The sequence below is a fragment of the Mustela nigripes genome, chromosome 13 (assembly GCF_022355385.1).
Source record: "Mustela nigripes isolate SB6536 chromosome 13, MUSNIG.SB6536, whole genome shotgun sequence".
Lineage (NCBI taxonomy): Eukaryota > Metazoa > Chordata > Mammalia > Carnivora > Mustelidae > Mustela > Mustela nigripes.
The window spans coordinates 84,152,474-84,166,670 of NC_081569.1; the positions used below are offsets into that span (position 1 = coordinate 84,152,474).

Below are 14,197 nucleotides of genomic sequence, written 5' to 3' on the forward strand. Positions count from 1 at the left end.
GTGAATTTTCTTAATGTGTAGAGTTCACAAATCCAGGAAAAATATGCTAAGGCCTCCACCTTAGATTGTGGAAACACAAGGAACACAAAAAATCACAGGACTGTATATTCATAACTAAAACATGACAATGTGGCGCACCTGGGTGGCTCACTCAGTTGAGCAGCTGACTCTTGATTTCGGCTGAGGTCATGATCTCAGGATCCTAGGATCAGTCCCATTTTGGGCTCTGCACTCAGCTGGGAGTTGAGTTGCGGGTGATCTCCCTCTGCCCCTCCCCCCTTCTGCCAGTTCTCCCTTTCTCTCTCTCTCTCAAATAAATAAAGCTTTTTTTTTTAAAGTGAAAATGTTCACACGTAAGTAATTTTCAAAAAATCAGATTAAAAGAATATTTTTAAACAATTTTAAACAGAAGAGAATTGATGTACAACTAACTGTACATTTTCAAAGTGTACAATTTGGTAACTTCCACAATTGTATACACCTATGAAAACATCACCATAATCAAAATCGGGGACATATCCACCACCCCCAAAACTTTCCTCTTGCCCCTTGATAATTCCTCCCTCCTGCTACCTGATCCCTGGTTCCCAGGAGAGCACTGATTTGCTTTCTGTCACTTGGAGTTCCCATTTTCAAGAGTTCTATACAAATATAAGTATTTGGAATACTCTTTTTTGTGGGGTATCTGACTTCTTTCACCCAATATAATTTATTTTTTAATGATAATCATGTAATGTCTTATTAGTAAAGTTTGTTTTTAAATTAGACATCTTACTTCTGGTAAGTGTGACAAAGATACTCCTATTGCTTGCTGCGAAGAAGCATTAATTACTACAAGCTCACTGGAAATTAAAATTTGGCATTACGCATAAAGACACTTAAAAACGGGACGCCTGGGTGGCTCAGTTGGTTAAGCAGCTGCCTTTGGCTCAGGTCATGATCCCAGCGTCCTGGGTTCGAGTCCCACATCGGGCTCCTTGCTCGGCAGGGAGCCTGCTTCTCCCTCTGTCTCTGCCTGACATTCTGTCTGCCTGTGCTCGCTCTCGCTCCCTCTCTCTCTCTGACAAATAAATAAAATCTTTAAAAAAAATGTTTAAAAAAAGACACTTAAAAACATTTATATACTCTGATTCGGTTGTTCCACTTTCAGAATTCTATTGTACAAAATCATAAATGGGTACATATGAAAAAATATTAACACATAATCTATAGCATTGAAAGTTTGGAAACAACATAAATGTTCATCAGAAAGGAAATGACTGTCCAATAGGTAGAATGTGACATGACTATAAAATTACTAATATGGAGACTTTTTTAATGACATGGAAAATACTCAAGACAATGCTAAGTGAAAAAGCAGATACAAAACTGAAAATATAGGGTGCCTGGGTGGCTCAGTGGGTTAAAACCTCTGCCTTCGGCTCAGATCATGGTCCCAGGGTCCTGGGATGGAGCCCCACATCGGGCTTTCTGCTCATCGGGGAGCCTGCTTCCCCCCTTTCTCTCTCTGTCTGCCTCTCTGCCTACTTGTGATCTCTGTCAGATAAATAAATAAAATCTTTTTTAAAAAACTGAAAATATGGGGTACCTGGGTGGCTCAGTGGGTTAAAGCTTCTGCCTTCTGCTCAGGTCATAATCCCAGGGTCCTGGGATGGAGCCCCACATCGGGCTCTCTGCTCAGTGGGGAACCTGCTTCCTCTCTCTCTCTGCCTGCCTCTCTGCCTACTTGTGATCTGTCTGTCAAATAAACAAATAAAAATATCTTTTAAAAAAACTGAAAATATGTTTCTTAATAAAACTCTGGAAAAAATTGTGTATAAAATGTAATTAGAAAAAGATGAAAAAATTCTCCAAAATTGTGGTTATATCTGCAAAGTGGAATTACAGGTGATTTTAATTTTCTTCTTTATATTTTGCTTATATCTCCTTTACAAAAAGCATATATTGCTTTTACAATTAAAACAATAAAAAATGGGGTGCCTGGGTGGCTCAGTGGGTTAAAGCCTCTGCCTTCCGCATAGGTCATGATCCTGAGGTCCTGGGATGGAGACCCACATTGGGCTCTCTGCTCCGCAGGGAGCCTGCTCCCTCCTCTCTCTCTGCCTGCCTCTCTGCCTGCTTGTGATCTCTGTCAAATAAAATCTTTAAAATAAATAAATAAATAAATAAATAAATAAAACAATAAAAACTAAGTTGTTTTAAAGAAAATGAAGAAAATCTAGTGTACCAATTATAAACTAACAAAACAAATTAAGATGTATATGTAGGAATAGAAACTCCTTGAAAAGAAGGGCTTTTTACAAAAAGCTATCTTTGTGCTCTACAATGGCACAGAATAAATATTTGTTGGTTTTTAAATTTTTATGTTCATATTATAAAATGTTTTCTTTTGGTAGTCGAAGAGTTATCTGATCCCGTGATTCTGACTATCATTTATTTGGTTAGTCACCTGTGTCCCTGCCTATAACCTGTGTCTTTTCTGAAATACTAATCTTGAATTCATATATACTCAAATTCAAACTATTGAAATTTAATATATGCAAAACTGAAACTTGTCAACTTTGCCCTCCTTTCTCCCAAACCTCATCTTCCTCCTTCATCTGATATCTTTATTGATAATGCTACTATCTGTCCTGTTTTTTCAATCCAGAAACTCAAATCATCTTACATCTTCTCCTCTTTTTCCTCTTTTGTCCTGTTACCAAGACCTGATGATTCTACTTCCTAAATATTTCTTGATTTAGTCATGTTCTCTCCATTACCACAAACTGTATTGGGGCTCAGGTTTTCACCATTTCTAACTAGAGGTGCTAGAAATGGCAGCGGTTTCCTCCCCATCCCCACTCTTAGTAGGATTTAAGTATATTTTCATATACTACTTATATGTTGACATACTTATATATATTGTCTTTCATGTATTTCATTCCTATGTGCTATATCATATCCTAATTTTTTGCTGCAAACAACTTGACAACAAAAAGACTTTTAAGCAGAGCTATTTATGTTTTCTACAAAATTAATCTGTTTCCTTTTCTATTACTTATGTTCTTTTTCCTTTTTCTTTTTAGTCTTTTCCTTATTTGCACCCTATATAAACATGTATATGTTGTGTATGTTTTTCCTCTGCAAAGAAAATTTCAACATGTCCTAGTGCATTGATGGGTCCCCACAAGCATCTGCATTTGTTGAAAAAAATTGAAATTGGAAAAAAAATTCTGGGTGGTCTAAATTAAAACTGTTCTTGGAAACTTTCTTTTATATAATAATTTCATGAAAAGTGAAGCCACTTGCTTGAAGAGCTATTTTCCTCCTATGTTCTCACAGCCCTGTCCAAAGAACAATGAAATGTTTGATTACCATAAATTTTTTTTTTTTTTACATTCAGCAAAGAAGAGAGCTGTAAGAAATATTGCCAAAATTATGTTTAAAAAACAGTACTTTCTCAGTAGGAGCTTGTTTCAGTGACAGTCTTACCATTGTTTTTTAAGTTTACAAAAATGTATTCAGTTCCTCCACGCAGGGCTTGTATGTTTGTATCATCAAAGGGACAGAGTGTGCTTGTTTTGAGGAAGCACTATGATAGAATAGGAAACTCAGTGAATTATTTAAAGGATTTGGGTTCTAGTTCTAGTCCCTCTCAGCATCAGTTTTCTCATTTGTAAAATCAAGGTAACAGTTTTGTACAATTCAGGCTTTTGTAAAATTCAGGAAATAATACACTGTTTTCAGTCATGATCTTTAGAATTAGATAGCTCTGAATTAGAAATTCGGAATTTACTTGCTCTGGGATCTGTGACATACTGTTTAATCTCTCTGAGCCTCATTCTCCCCATACATAAACTACAACCATAATTGTGATAATTAGGTGAGAAATGGTATTGAAAGTTACTTCTATAATGACTGCCATAATGTACAACATTCTTTTTCTTTCCTTCATACATTTGTAATAGAGCAATTTGTGTAATTGTTTAAAGATTTGGTCTCCCACTAGACTACAAATTCCCACAGGAGAAAGACCATATAGCTTGTGTTTAAAGCTGTATCCCAATCTTCTTGCTAAGTGCCCATTATAAAATGTGCTCAATAAATATTTGTTGAATGGAATAATGGTTGTTAAGTTCCCATTTCTTTCTCTTGTACAGGCAGTCAGTAAATGGCAAATGAATGAAATAATTTTAGAAAATAAAAAATGTAACATATCATTAGTAATCATTATACGTCTGGCATACCACAAAAAGGAAGCATCATTGTAAAACACACTGGCATAAGAGTAATTTCCATCTAACATGCCCAGCCCACTGCCTCATTTTCTTTTCCCAATGTTGTAAATACTAAAATCCTTTGAAAGCATAAATTCTCCCCTCTGAAGACGTATTTATTATGAAAAGAAAACCGCAGAAAGTTCTCTTTGTGATATGGCTTGTGAAAACTAGAATTTAAAACTTGAGTTTAAAATCATGAGCATCCCAAGAAGTATAGGTTATCATCAGTCTCCCAAATGTGAACATGTTACATTACTACTTTTTTAGACTTCGTTAATTCAAATTTGAGATTTTTAAAATTAATAGATCAATTTTTAATAGATCTTCTTTCTATAGATCAGTTTCAGGTTTACAGCAAAACTGAAAGGAAGGTACAGAGATGTCCCATGTTTTCCTTGACCCTACACATGCACAGCCTCCTCCAACATCAACATCTCCCACCAGAGTGGGACATTTGTTGTAACTGATGAACCTACATTGACATATTATTGTCAACTAAATTCCATAGATTATTCAGATTTTCTTAATTTTTATCAAATTTTCCTTTCCATGATCTTATCCAGGATACCTAGTTACATTCAGCTATCCTTTCCCCTTAAGCCCCTCTTGGCTGTGATAGTTTCTCACATTTTAAAAAAGATTTTATTTATTTGACAGAGGGAAAGAGATAGCGAGAGATGGAATACAAGCAAGGGGAGTGCGAGAGGGAGAAGCAGGCTTCCTGCTGAGCAGGGAGCCTGATGCAGGGCTCAATCCCAGGACCCTGGGATCATGACCTGAGCCAAAGGCGGATGCTTAACACCTGAGCCGCCCAGGTGCCTCAGTCTCTCACATTTTGCTGGTTTTTATGACCTCAAGAGTTCTGAGAAGTGGTCAGGTTTATTGAAGGATGCCTCTCTATTGAAATTCGTCTGAATTTTTTCTCATGATTAGACTAAGGTTGTAGGTTTTAGGGAGAAAGATCACAGAGTATAAGTGTCATTTTCATCATATTAATGGTACATACTATCAATGTGATATATCACTGTTAATGATGACCTAACCATCTCGCTGAAGTATAGTTTATTAGGTGTCTTCCATTGTAGAAAAAAAAAAAGTTTTGGTTTACCTTTTCCATACCACACTCTTCAATTCAATTAATTAACATATAGTGTGTTATTGGTTTCAGAGGTGGAGTTCAGTGATTCATCAGTCTTATATAATACCCAGTGCTCATTACATCATGTGCTCTCCTTAATGTCTATCACCCCATTCCCCCACACCCCTCCCCTCCAGCTACCCTACGACCCAGCAATTGCCCTACTAAGTATCTACCCCAAAGATACAAATGTAGTGATTTGAAGCACCTGCCCCCCAATATTTATAGCAGCAATGTCCACAAAAGCCAAACTATGGAAAGAGCCCAGATGTCCATCGACAGATTATATATATGTATATAGATCTATATATATAATGGAATATTACTCAGCCAGGAAAAAATAAAATCTTGCCATTTGCAATAATGTGGGTGGAACTAGAGGGTATTATGCTAAGTGAATTAAGTCAATCAGAAAAAGCCAATTATATGATCTCACTCATATATGGAATTTAAGAAACAAAACAGAGGATCATAGAGGAAGGGAGGGAAAAGTAAAAGAAGACGGAATCAGAGAGGGAGATAAACCATTAGAGACTCTTAATCATAGGCAACAAACAAGGTTGCTGGAGGGGCCTGCTTCTCCCTCTCCTTCTGTCTGCCGCTTCTCCTGCTTGTACTCTCACTCCCTCAAATAAATAAAATCTTGAAAAAAAATAAATAAAACGTTTACCTTGATTTGAGTAGTAGCTGTTAGTCATAGCCTCTGGTGTTCTGCCTTTGTTTTTCCAGCTGTCAGCATCTGGCCAGTGTCAATCAGTAGGGACAAGGTTTGTGGATTGTACATTGATGTCTAGCTCCACCAAGTGGTAACAATTGGAATTAAGTTTGGCCGGATCTGTTCATTAAAAACGAGTAAACACAAGGAACATAATAAGGGTGAGTCAGAGTCTTAAAAAAAAAAAAAAAAAGGACTTCTAACTGCATTTATACATCTACTTTATTTTAGAAAAAAGATTAAATTGAAAATTAGACAAATGGAAGATTTAATATCGTCCTCCTCTCTTCAGGATATACTCCCTGGTTACCCACGCCCCACTGTGGAGAATAGTGACCTCGAGAAATCCTTACGCATAAGGCCCAAAAGACAAATACAGCAATATTCACTGAGGTAACCGGTTTTATTTTTATTTTTACTTTTTTAAGATTTTATTTATTTGAGGGGCAAGCTGCCTTTGGCTCAGGTCATGACCTCTGGGTCCTGGGTTCGAGCCCCGCAACTCTCTCCCTGCTCAGCGGGGAGTCTGCTCCCCCCCTGTCCCCGCCTGCCCCCTGCCTGCTTGTGACCTTTCTCTTTCTGTCAAATAAATAAATAAAATCTTTTTTTAAAAAATCTTTAAATAAAAGATTTTATTTATTTGAGAGACAGAGTGAGCGAGCGAGAGAGGGCACAAGCGGGAGGTTGGGCAAAGGGGGCAGCAGGGAGCCCAAGGCAGACACTTCACGAACCGCCCAGAAGCCCTGTGGCAACTGTTTTTACTAACAAAATAATTTTGAAGCAATTTAAATGTCCATTAACAGGTAAATGATAAATTTTAAAATATTCCTTCAATGGAATATGTGTAGGCAATGGAATACCTTATAGCAGGTTAAGATAACTGGATTAGAGCTTGCTGTATCCCAGTGAATAAATCTCACAATATTGATGAGGAAAAAGGAAGTAGTAGGACGATTTGCAGTATATTACTTTAAAATATAAGCACTTTAAAACACATTAAATAATCCTGGGCACCTGGGTGGCTTGGTGGGTTAAACCTCTTCCTTTGGCTCAGGTCATGATCTCAGGGTCCTGGGATTGAGCCCAGCAGCAGGGTCTCTGCTCAGCAGGGAGCCTGCCTCTTCGTCTCTCTCTCTCTCTCTCTGCCTGCCTCTCTGCCTACTTGTGATCTCACTCTGCCAAATAAATAAATAAAATCTTTTAAAAAAGTTAAATAATCCTATATATTATTTACAGATACATACACATGCAAAAATAGTATGCACTCATGGATGGCTGTCTACATTAACAAAGTTAGGATAATGGTTATTTTGGAAAGGGAGCAGAGATTTGGGATTGAGGAGTGGCCTGGAACAAATGTGCTAAAATGTAGGATTAGAGAATGCTTAGAGATGAGTACCGTGTTATACATGTAATATGCCGAATAACTTACTATGCGTTTAAAATTACAATGTAATGTTAAAATAGTCAATAAAAAGATTATATTTATTTAATTTTAATAAAGACTTTATTTATTTATTTGACAGAGAGAGAGCTAGAGAAGAAACACAAGCAGGGGAAGTGGAAGAAGGAGAAGCAGGCTTCCCGCTGAGCAGAGAGCCTGAGCTGGGGCTCGATCCCAGGACCCTGGGATCACGACCTAAGCTGAAGTGAGATGCTTAACGACTGAGCCACCCAGGTGCCCCTCAATAAAAAGATTTTAAAGATTTTTATTTATTTGAGAGAGAGAGAGACTGCAAACTGGGAGAAGAGAGAGGGACAAGTGCAGTGTGTACTGAGCGCAGAATCTGACACGGGGCTCAATCTCCTGACCCTAAAAATCAGGACATGAGCTGTAATCAAGAGGTGGATACTTAACTGACTGAGCCACCCAGGCACCCCACAGTGAAAAGATTTTTAAAAGTTACCCCAAAGAAGATATAGGAGGGGGGCGCCTGGGTGGCTCAGTGGGTTAAGGCATCTGCCTTTGGCTCAGGTCATGATCCCAGCGTCCTGGGATCAAGCCCCACATCGGACTCTCTGCTCAGCGGGGAGCCTGTTTCCTCCTCTCTCTCTGCCTGCCTCTCTGCCTACTTGTGATCTCTGTCTGTCAAATAAATAAATAAAATCTTAAAAAAAAAAAAGAAGATATAGGAGGAAAACTAGAAGGATAAAGCCAAAATTATTTTATGTTTACTCTATACCAGAGGAAACTCAATAGGAAATGGAGTGGTATAAAATTATCCACTTGAATGCTAAAATGACCAAAAATTATGATAGGCATTCTATTGGAGAGAATGAGCTAAGAGCTAAAATCTTCAAAAAACAAGGGAGAGTGACCTTGAGGGTATGCAGATGATTGTTACAAATAGAGATACTATTTGGTATCCCGGTGACAAGCTGGGGGTTTTTAGGGAGGAGAGAAGGATCATTTGGAAGGAACAAGGAGGACAAAGAACATACCTACTCCATGACAAGGCTCAGTGGGAGCAGGGGTGCAAAGGAAGCAGGGTCCTAGGGGAACCCCCTGCTTCCTTTAGAACAAGAAAGCTAAGGGTCTATTCAGAGGAGAGGATGAAGATACAGTAGTTTTTGTTGATGACAATAAGTAAATAAGTATGAAAGGATTAATGAAAAGTAAAACTTAGGATGGATCTGATGATTACATAAAGGCCTATGTAAAATGCAAATTGCTACCTAAATGTAAAATATCGTTGTTACCTCTTTAACTGCTTTGATTGTGGAAAAGCTCATTCTGCTTTCCTAGTTTGCTTTACATTAATTTTTATTTTCTAAATGGACAATATTCTTGTTCAGCCTTATTAATTTTTGTTTCTTATGGTTCCTCTTATATTCCCTACACCTCTTTTCTAAAATTTGTTTGGGGTGTGGGGAGAGAAACTCTCCTTTTAAGCAAAACACTATCATATAACTATAATTGCATAATGTCCTATTATTCTGGCTGTCTTAAACACAAATGTAACAATGACCGGAACTTTAGAGCGGGAGGAAAACTTAAAGATAACATAATGCAACCTTTTCATTTTACAATTGACCAGAGATAATGTGGTTTGCCAAATTTAACTGGTTGGTGACTAGCAGAACCGGGGCTAGAATCCATGTCTCCTCTCCTTTGGTTTCCTCAACATGTCTCCTCAACTTTGGTTTCTTTCTTTGGACAGCAGAAACAGAAAGTACCTGCTAGAGGGGCACTCTGCTGGTGGTTAAGCACCAGCAGATGCTGGTTTTGATGGCCGACTCCAAAGTCAAACCCTAAGTCTGTTACTTATTAGCTGTGTGACCTTGGCCATGTAATCTAACTGCTCTGTGCCTCAGTTCCCTCCTCTACAAAACGGAAGGCATCTCCTTCATAAAGTTGTTATAATGATTATATGAATTAACGCATGGAAAGAGTGACCACAAATCTGAGTTACTGTTTCTACTTAACACACACTCTCTTAGCTGTTGATATAAGAGATGAACAGAAGCCAGGGATTTTTTTAAAATTTTATTTTTTAAAGTAATATCTACACCTGGCATGTGGCTCAAACTCACAACCCCAAGATCAAGCATTGCCTGCTCTACCTCCTCAGCCAGTCAGGTGCCCCAGCAGAGGCCAGGGATTTTACCCACAGATGTTTGTTTGTTTAAAGATTTTATTTATTTATTTGACAGAGAGAAATCACAAGTAGTTGGAGAGGCAGGCAGAGAGAGAGAGAAGGAAGCAGGCTCCCTGCTGAGCAGAGAGCCCAATGCGGGACTCTATCCCAGGACCCTGAGATCATGACCTGAGCTGAAGGCAGCGGCTTAACCCACTGAGCCACCCAGGTGCCCTTACCCACAGATGTTTTCGTTTGGTCTGGGGTTTAAGAAACCAAACCAAACCAAACCACCACCACCACCACCAACAACAACAAAAACAAACATGCCTGAGAACATGTTTACAAATCTGGATAGATCACATAGAGGATCTAAATACCTAGTCTCTCTCAAAAACTGGAAGGTCCAGCAACTAAGCCAGAATTCTAATGTAATAGCAATCGGTTGGAGCTAAGATGGCTGCCCCCTTTATTTATTTATTTATTTATTTATTTAAGATTTTATTTATTTATTTGACAGAGAGAGATCACAAGTAGGCAGAGAGGCAGGCAGAGAGAGAGGAAGGGAAGCAGGCTCCCTGCTGAGCAGAGAGCCCGATGCGGGACTCGATCCCAGGACCCTGAGATCATGACCTGAGCCGAAGGCAGCGGCTTAACCCACTGAGCCACCCAGGCACCCATGGCTGCCCCCTTTAATCCACACCACTCACATAAGGTGTATATGTGTACCAGCACCCTTCTAGTTTCCATCACAACTTTACCCGCCTTTACTGTATGTCTTTGAAATAGGACCCCAGACTAAGACAGTCTCTGCTCTCAAGGAACTCACAATCCCATAGGTGAGATGCATCTGCTAAAAAATTCACAATATGATAGAAAACAAATACAAAGTTGCAGAATACAAAGTACAGCAGCAGTCTGAAGGGTTGGTGATGCATGTTGTCAAGAAAGTGGATTTGAAAAAGAAAAGGAGTGGAAGAGGATGCAGAGAGAGCAGAGAGAACAGGATGTGCAAAGACATTGGAATGGGAAACAGTTTGTGTGTTTAGCAACTGAAGAGTTCAGTTTTGGAGAATATAGTAAGAGAAGTAGGCTGACACTAGATAATAAAAGTCTCTTAATTTGGATTTTACCCTGTAGAAATGGGTAGAACTTGAAATGGTTTCTGTCATTAAATTCTAAATTGAGGGACACCTGGGTGGCTCAGTGAGTTAAGCCTCTGCCTTCAGCTCAGGTCATGATCTCAGGGTCCTGGGATTGAGCCCCTCATCAGGCTTTCTGCTCAGCAGGGAGCCTGCTTCCCCCTCTCTCTCTGCCTGCCTCTCTGCCTACTTGTGACCTCTCTCTCTCTGTGCCAAATAAATAAATAAAAATCTTTAAAAAAATTCTAAATCGAACTTTAATGTAATTATGCCAGGATACCCTTACCATTCTCCTTCAAATGTCTTGGACCTGGTTGGAGAAATAAATGCTGTACAATCCACAGTATTCTATAAAATATTTCAATAGCAAATTGCCACTGCAAGAAGAATCTCTGTCTTCTGAAGAGTGGTGAAAACACAGTTTTTAGATTTGTCTGCAAATTAAATTTCCTTATTTGCAAAGTGGGAATAATAATAGTATCTACTTCAGGACTATTAAACTGAGAATTAAACTCACTATGACTAATGTAAAGAGCTTACCGGGGTAAAAGTAGTCAATGATGAATTATGATTATGATATTTATTGAGTCTTCCTTGTCTATTTTACCTATAATTGAGAAGATATAACATTTAATTGAGTCAGATATGTATTTTTCATTGAAAACTGAAGTTAAGGGGACCTGGGTGGCCCTGTTGTTGGTTATGTGTCTGCCTTCAGTTCCTGTCATAATCCCAGGGTCCTGGGATCTGTCCCCTACTGGGTTCCCTGCTCAGCAAGGAGTCTGCTTCTCCTTCTGCCCCTGACCCCTGCTCGTGCTCTCTCTCAAAAATAAATAAATAAATAAATAAAATCTTAGAAAAGGAAACTGAAGTTAAATCAAGCCTGGTGGCTTCCATCTGCATGCTGTATGTAGTAAAAAATGAATGCAAAACAATACCAAATGAAAATGTCAAGATAAAACTTCCTTCCCTTCCATATTATTGGTTGCAAAGGTTTCAAGAACGACTTAAAGATTTTTGTGCAACCTGCTGCAAATTATCGACTGTAGTTACTAATTAAATATAATAGGTTATTAGCGGTAATAAATGTCCTTAGGTAAAAGAGAAATTTTCCAGTTCCTCCAGGCTCAACGAGGAGGAACACCCTCAGGCAAAAGACCTTTTCACATCTGACAGTAACATCTTGGGATAGCCAGGGAGCTCGGGCAATCACTTGGCGGGAAAAGAATAAATACAGACCAAATTCACACAATCTGTTTCTGTTTTAGTTTATAAACTGCGAACGAGTCTGTCAATTGTTGTGCCTTGTGGGACTTGAAGTCCACAAGCAAGAAGTGACCGGGGTTGTTGCAGCTTGGAAGGCGGCAGCCCCTGCAGGTCTGAGTAGTAAGGACTACGACTACCGACACGCATTGCAAGGCCGCGCCGTAATTACGGGCAACCAACCATCCCCGAGCAGGGCAAGCCCCACCCCCCCCGGCTCGAAGGACGGCCTCCACCAATGGCAGAGCTCCCAGCGCAGAGCCTGCGGGTTAGGTTGTGAGGCTCGGGCCGGGGGCGGGGAGGAGCTGAGGGGGTTCAGAACGCGCTCGGCCGCTGGGTGGGTCGGGGCGTTTGGCGCGCCCTTCATTGAAGCGGCGGTGGCTGGGCTGGGCACCGGGAGTGGGAAGCGACGGCGCGGCTGGAAAATGCCAGTCCATTCCCGAGGGGATAAGAAGGAGACAAACCATCACGATGAGATGGAGGTGGACTACGCTGAAAACGAGGGGAGCAGCTCGGAGGACGAGGACACGGAAAGCTCGTCGGTCTCCGAGGATGGAGATAGCTCAGGTGTGCAACCCTCTGGGGCCGGGACCCTGAGCCCTCGCGCTGGGCTCACGACAGGCCGCTCTCCGCACGCCGGGCAGCTGCGTCCTGCTGGGAGTGCGGGGCGGGGAGAGAGGGAAGGGGCGGAGACTGGCTCCCGGCCCTCGGCAGCACCGGGACTCGTCGTGGGGAGCTGCCTGGCTCCAGGCGGGTCCCTGCTGGCGGGGCGGGACCGGGCGCGGGCCTGGGCTTGCCCAGCTCCGGGACGCTGTGCTGTCCTGTTCGCGGTCGGACCCGCCCCGGGACCTCCGGGCAGTGCTGGGGGCTGTGGACCAAAGCCGGGAATACCCCGCAGCTTTTTGGGAGACCTTGGAAATGCCTCTTGGCCCCAGACCACCGACTTCTTTTCTTATTTTTATCTTTCCAGCCCTTCTCAACCTGGGCGGGTTGTCAGGGCCGAGGTTAGTTAGATTTGAGCCTGTTCTTGGCTGGTTTAGAATTTGTTAATCTCAGTTTCCGAGTCAGCCTGTCAGTCAGCTCTTGACATCAGTGCTCTAGCGGGGGCTGACTTGGAGCTGTCCCATTTACGGCATCTGTCTGAACTTTGCAAGACTGAGAAGATCCCAAGATTAGGGGTGATTTTGAGTCTTCATATGCTTTTAAATTCGTTGATTTGGAGCAGCTCTGAAATTTTCCAAATCTTTTCTTCCCTGCAATCTTTAATAATTTTGGGCTTTTCCAGGTTTTTGGGGTCGGAAGGCCGACTAACATCATGGGTCAATTTTGCAAACATTTAGGATGGTTATTAAAAAAAGAAATGGAATATGTGATTGCCTGGGTTCTTTTTCTTTTTTCCATGTGATGAGGATGAAACTTGAACTTCTTTGTCTTGGCCTGATTTTGGTCATGTAAAGCAAGCATTTGATGACAGTCTGTTAATGCCCTGACACCCTCTTTTTCAGGTTCCTCTTTCAAAACAAATCTCCATGGAAGTATGTAATTTCAATCAATAAGTTAGTCATTCCCCAAATAGACATTATGAGTGATTTCCTTGAGCTGCACTGGGCACCACTCAGTGTTGAGGTATAAAAAAATAGTTATGATCTGATTTCAGTTAAACAGCTGTCATAAATTAGTACTTGATACTCAAACTACCAAATGAATACTTAACTGTAAACAATGCTATAGTATTTTCAGAGGCAGAGGAAATCTTTCAGAATAGGGTGGTCAGCAAAGTCTAGTTGAAAAAAGTGGGATTATTTTAATTAACTTGAAGAATGGCTAGAATTTGGATTGGGGTCATATGTTGGCTTGGGAGGAATATAAGAAAAAGTGCAACACCTAGAGTTTAAGGCTTATTCAAAAGAGTGAGAAACCAGTTTTGGTGGGAGAAGGATTTGACCTGGAAAATAAAAAGAAGATATAGATGTGAAAGATTTTGAAGAAAAGCACAGAACAGGATTGATATATGCAAGTTTAGGAATGAAGGTAAAAGAGGAAAACCTCAGATACAAGGGGAATGGTAATAGCATGCATAGAAATAGAAAAGTGAAAGA

General features: G+C 40.4%; 1 protein-coding gene across 2 annotated transcripts in view; it reads left to right on the forward strand.

Moving 5' to 3' along the window:
• Positions 1-12,342: 12,342 nt before the first annotated feature.
• Positions 12,343-14,197, forward strand: part of BRMS1L (BRMS1 like transcriptional repressor) — a 32,799-nt gene continuing 30,944 nt past the window's right edge. The window contains exon 1 of one of the 2 annotated variants that reach the window (XM_059373091.1): positions 12,343-12,665. In XM_059373091.1, the coding sequence (XP_059229074.1) occupies positions 12,524-12,665 (142 nt within the window). In that variant the 5' untranslated portion in view covers positions 12,343-12,523. The remainder of the gene's footprint in view (positions 12,666-14,197) is intronic. The other variant, XM_059373092.1, reaches the window with a different exon arrangement.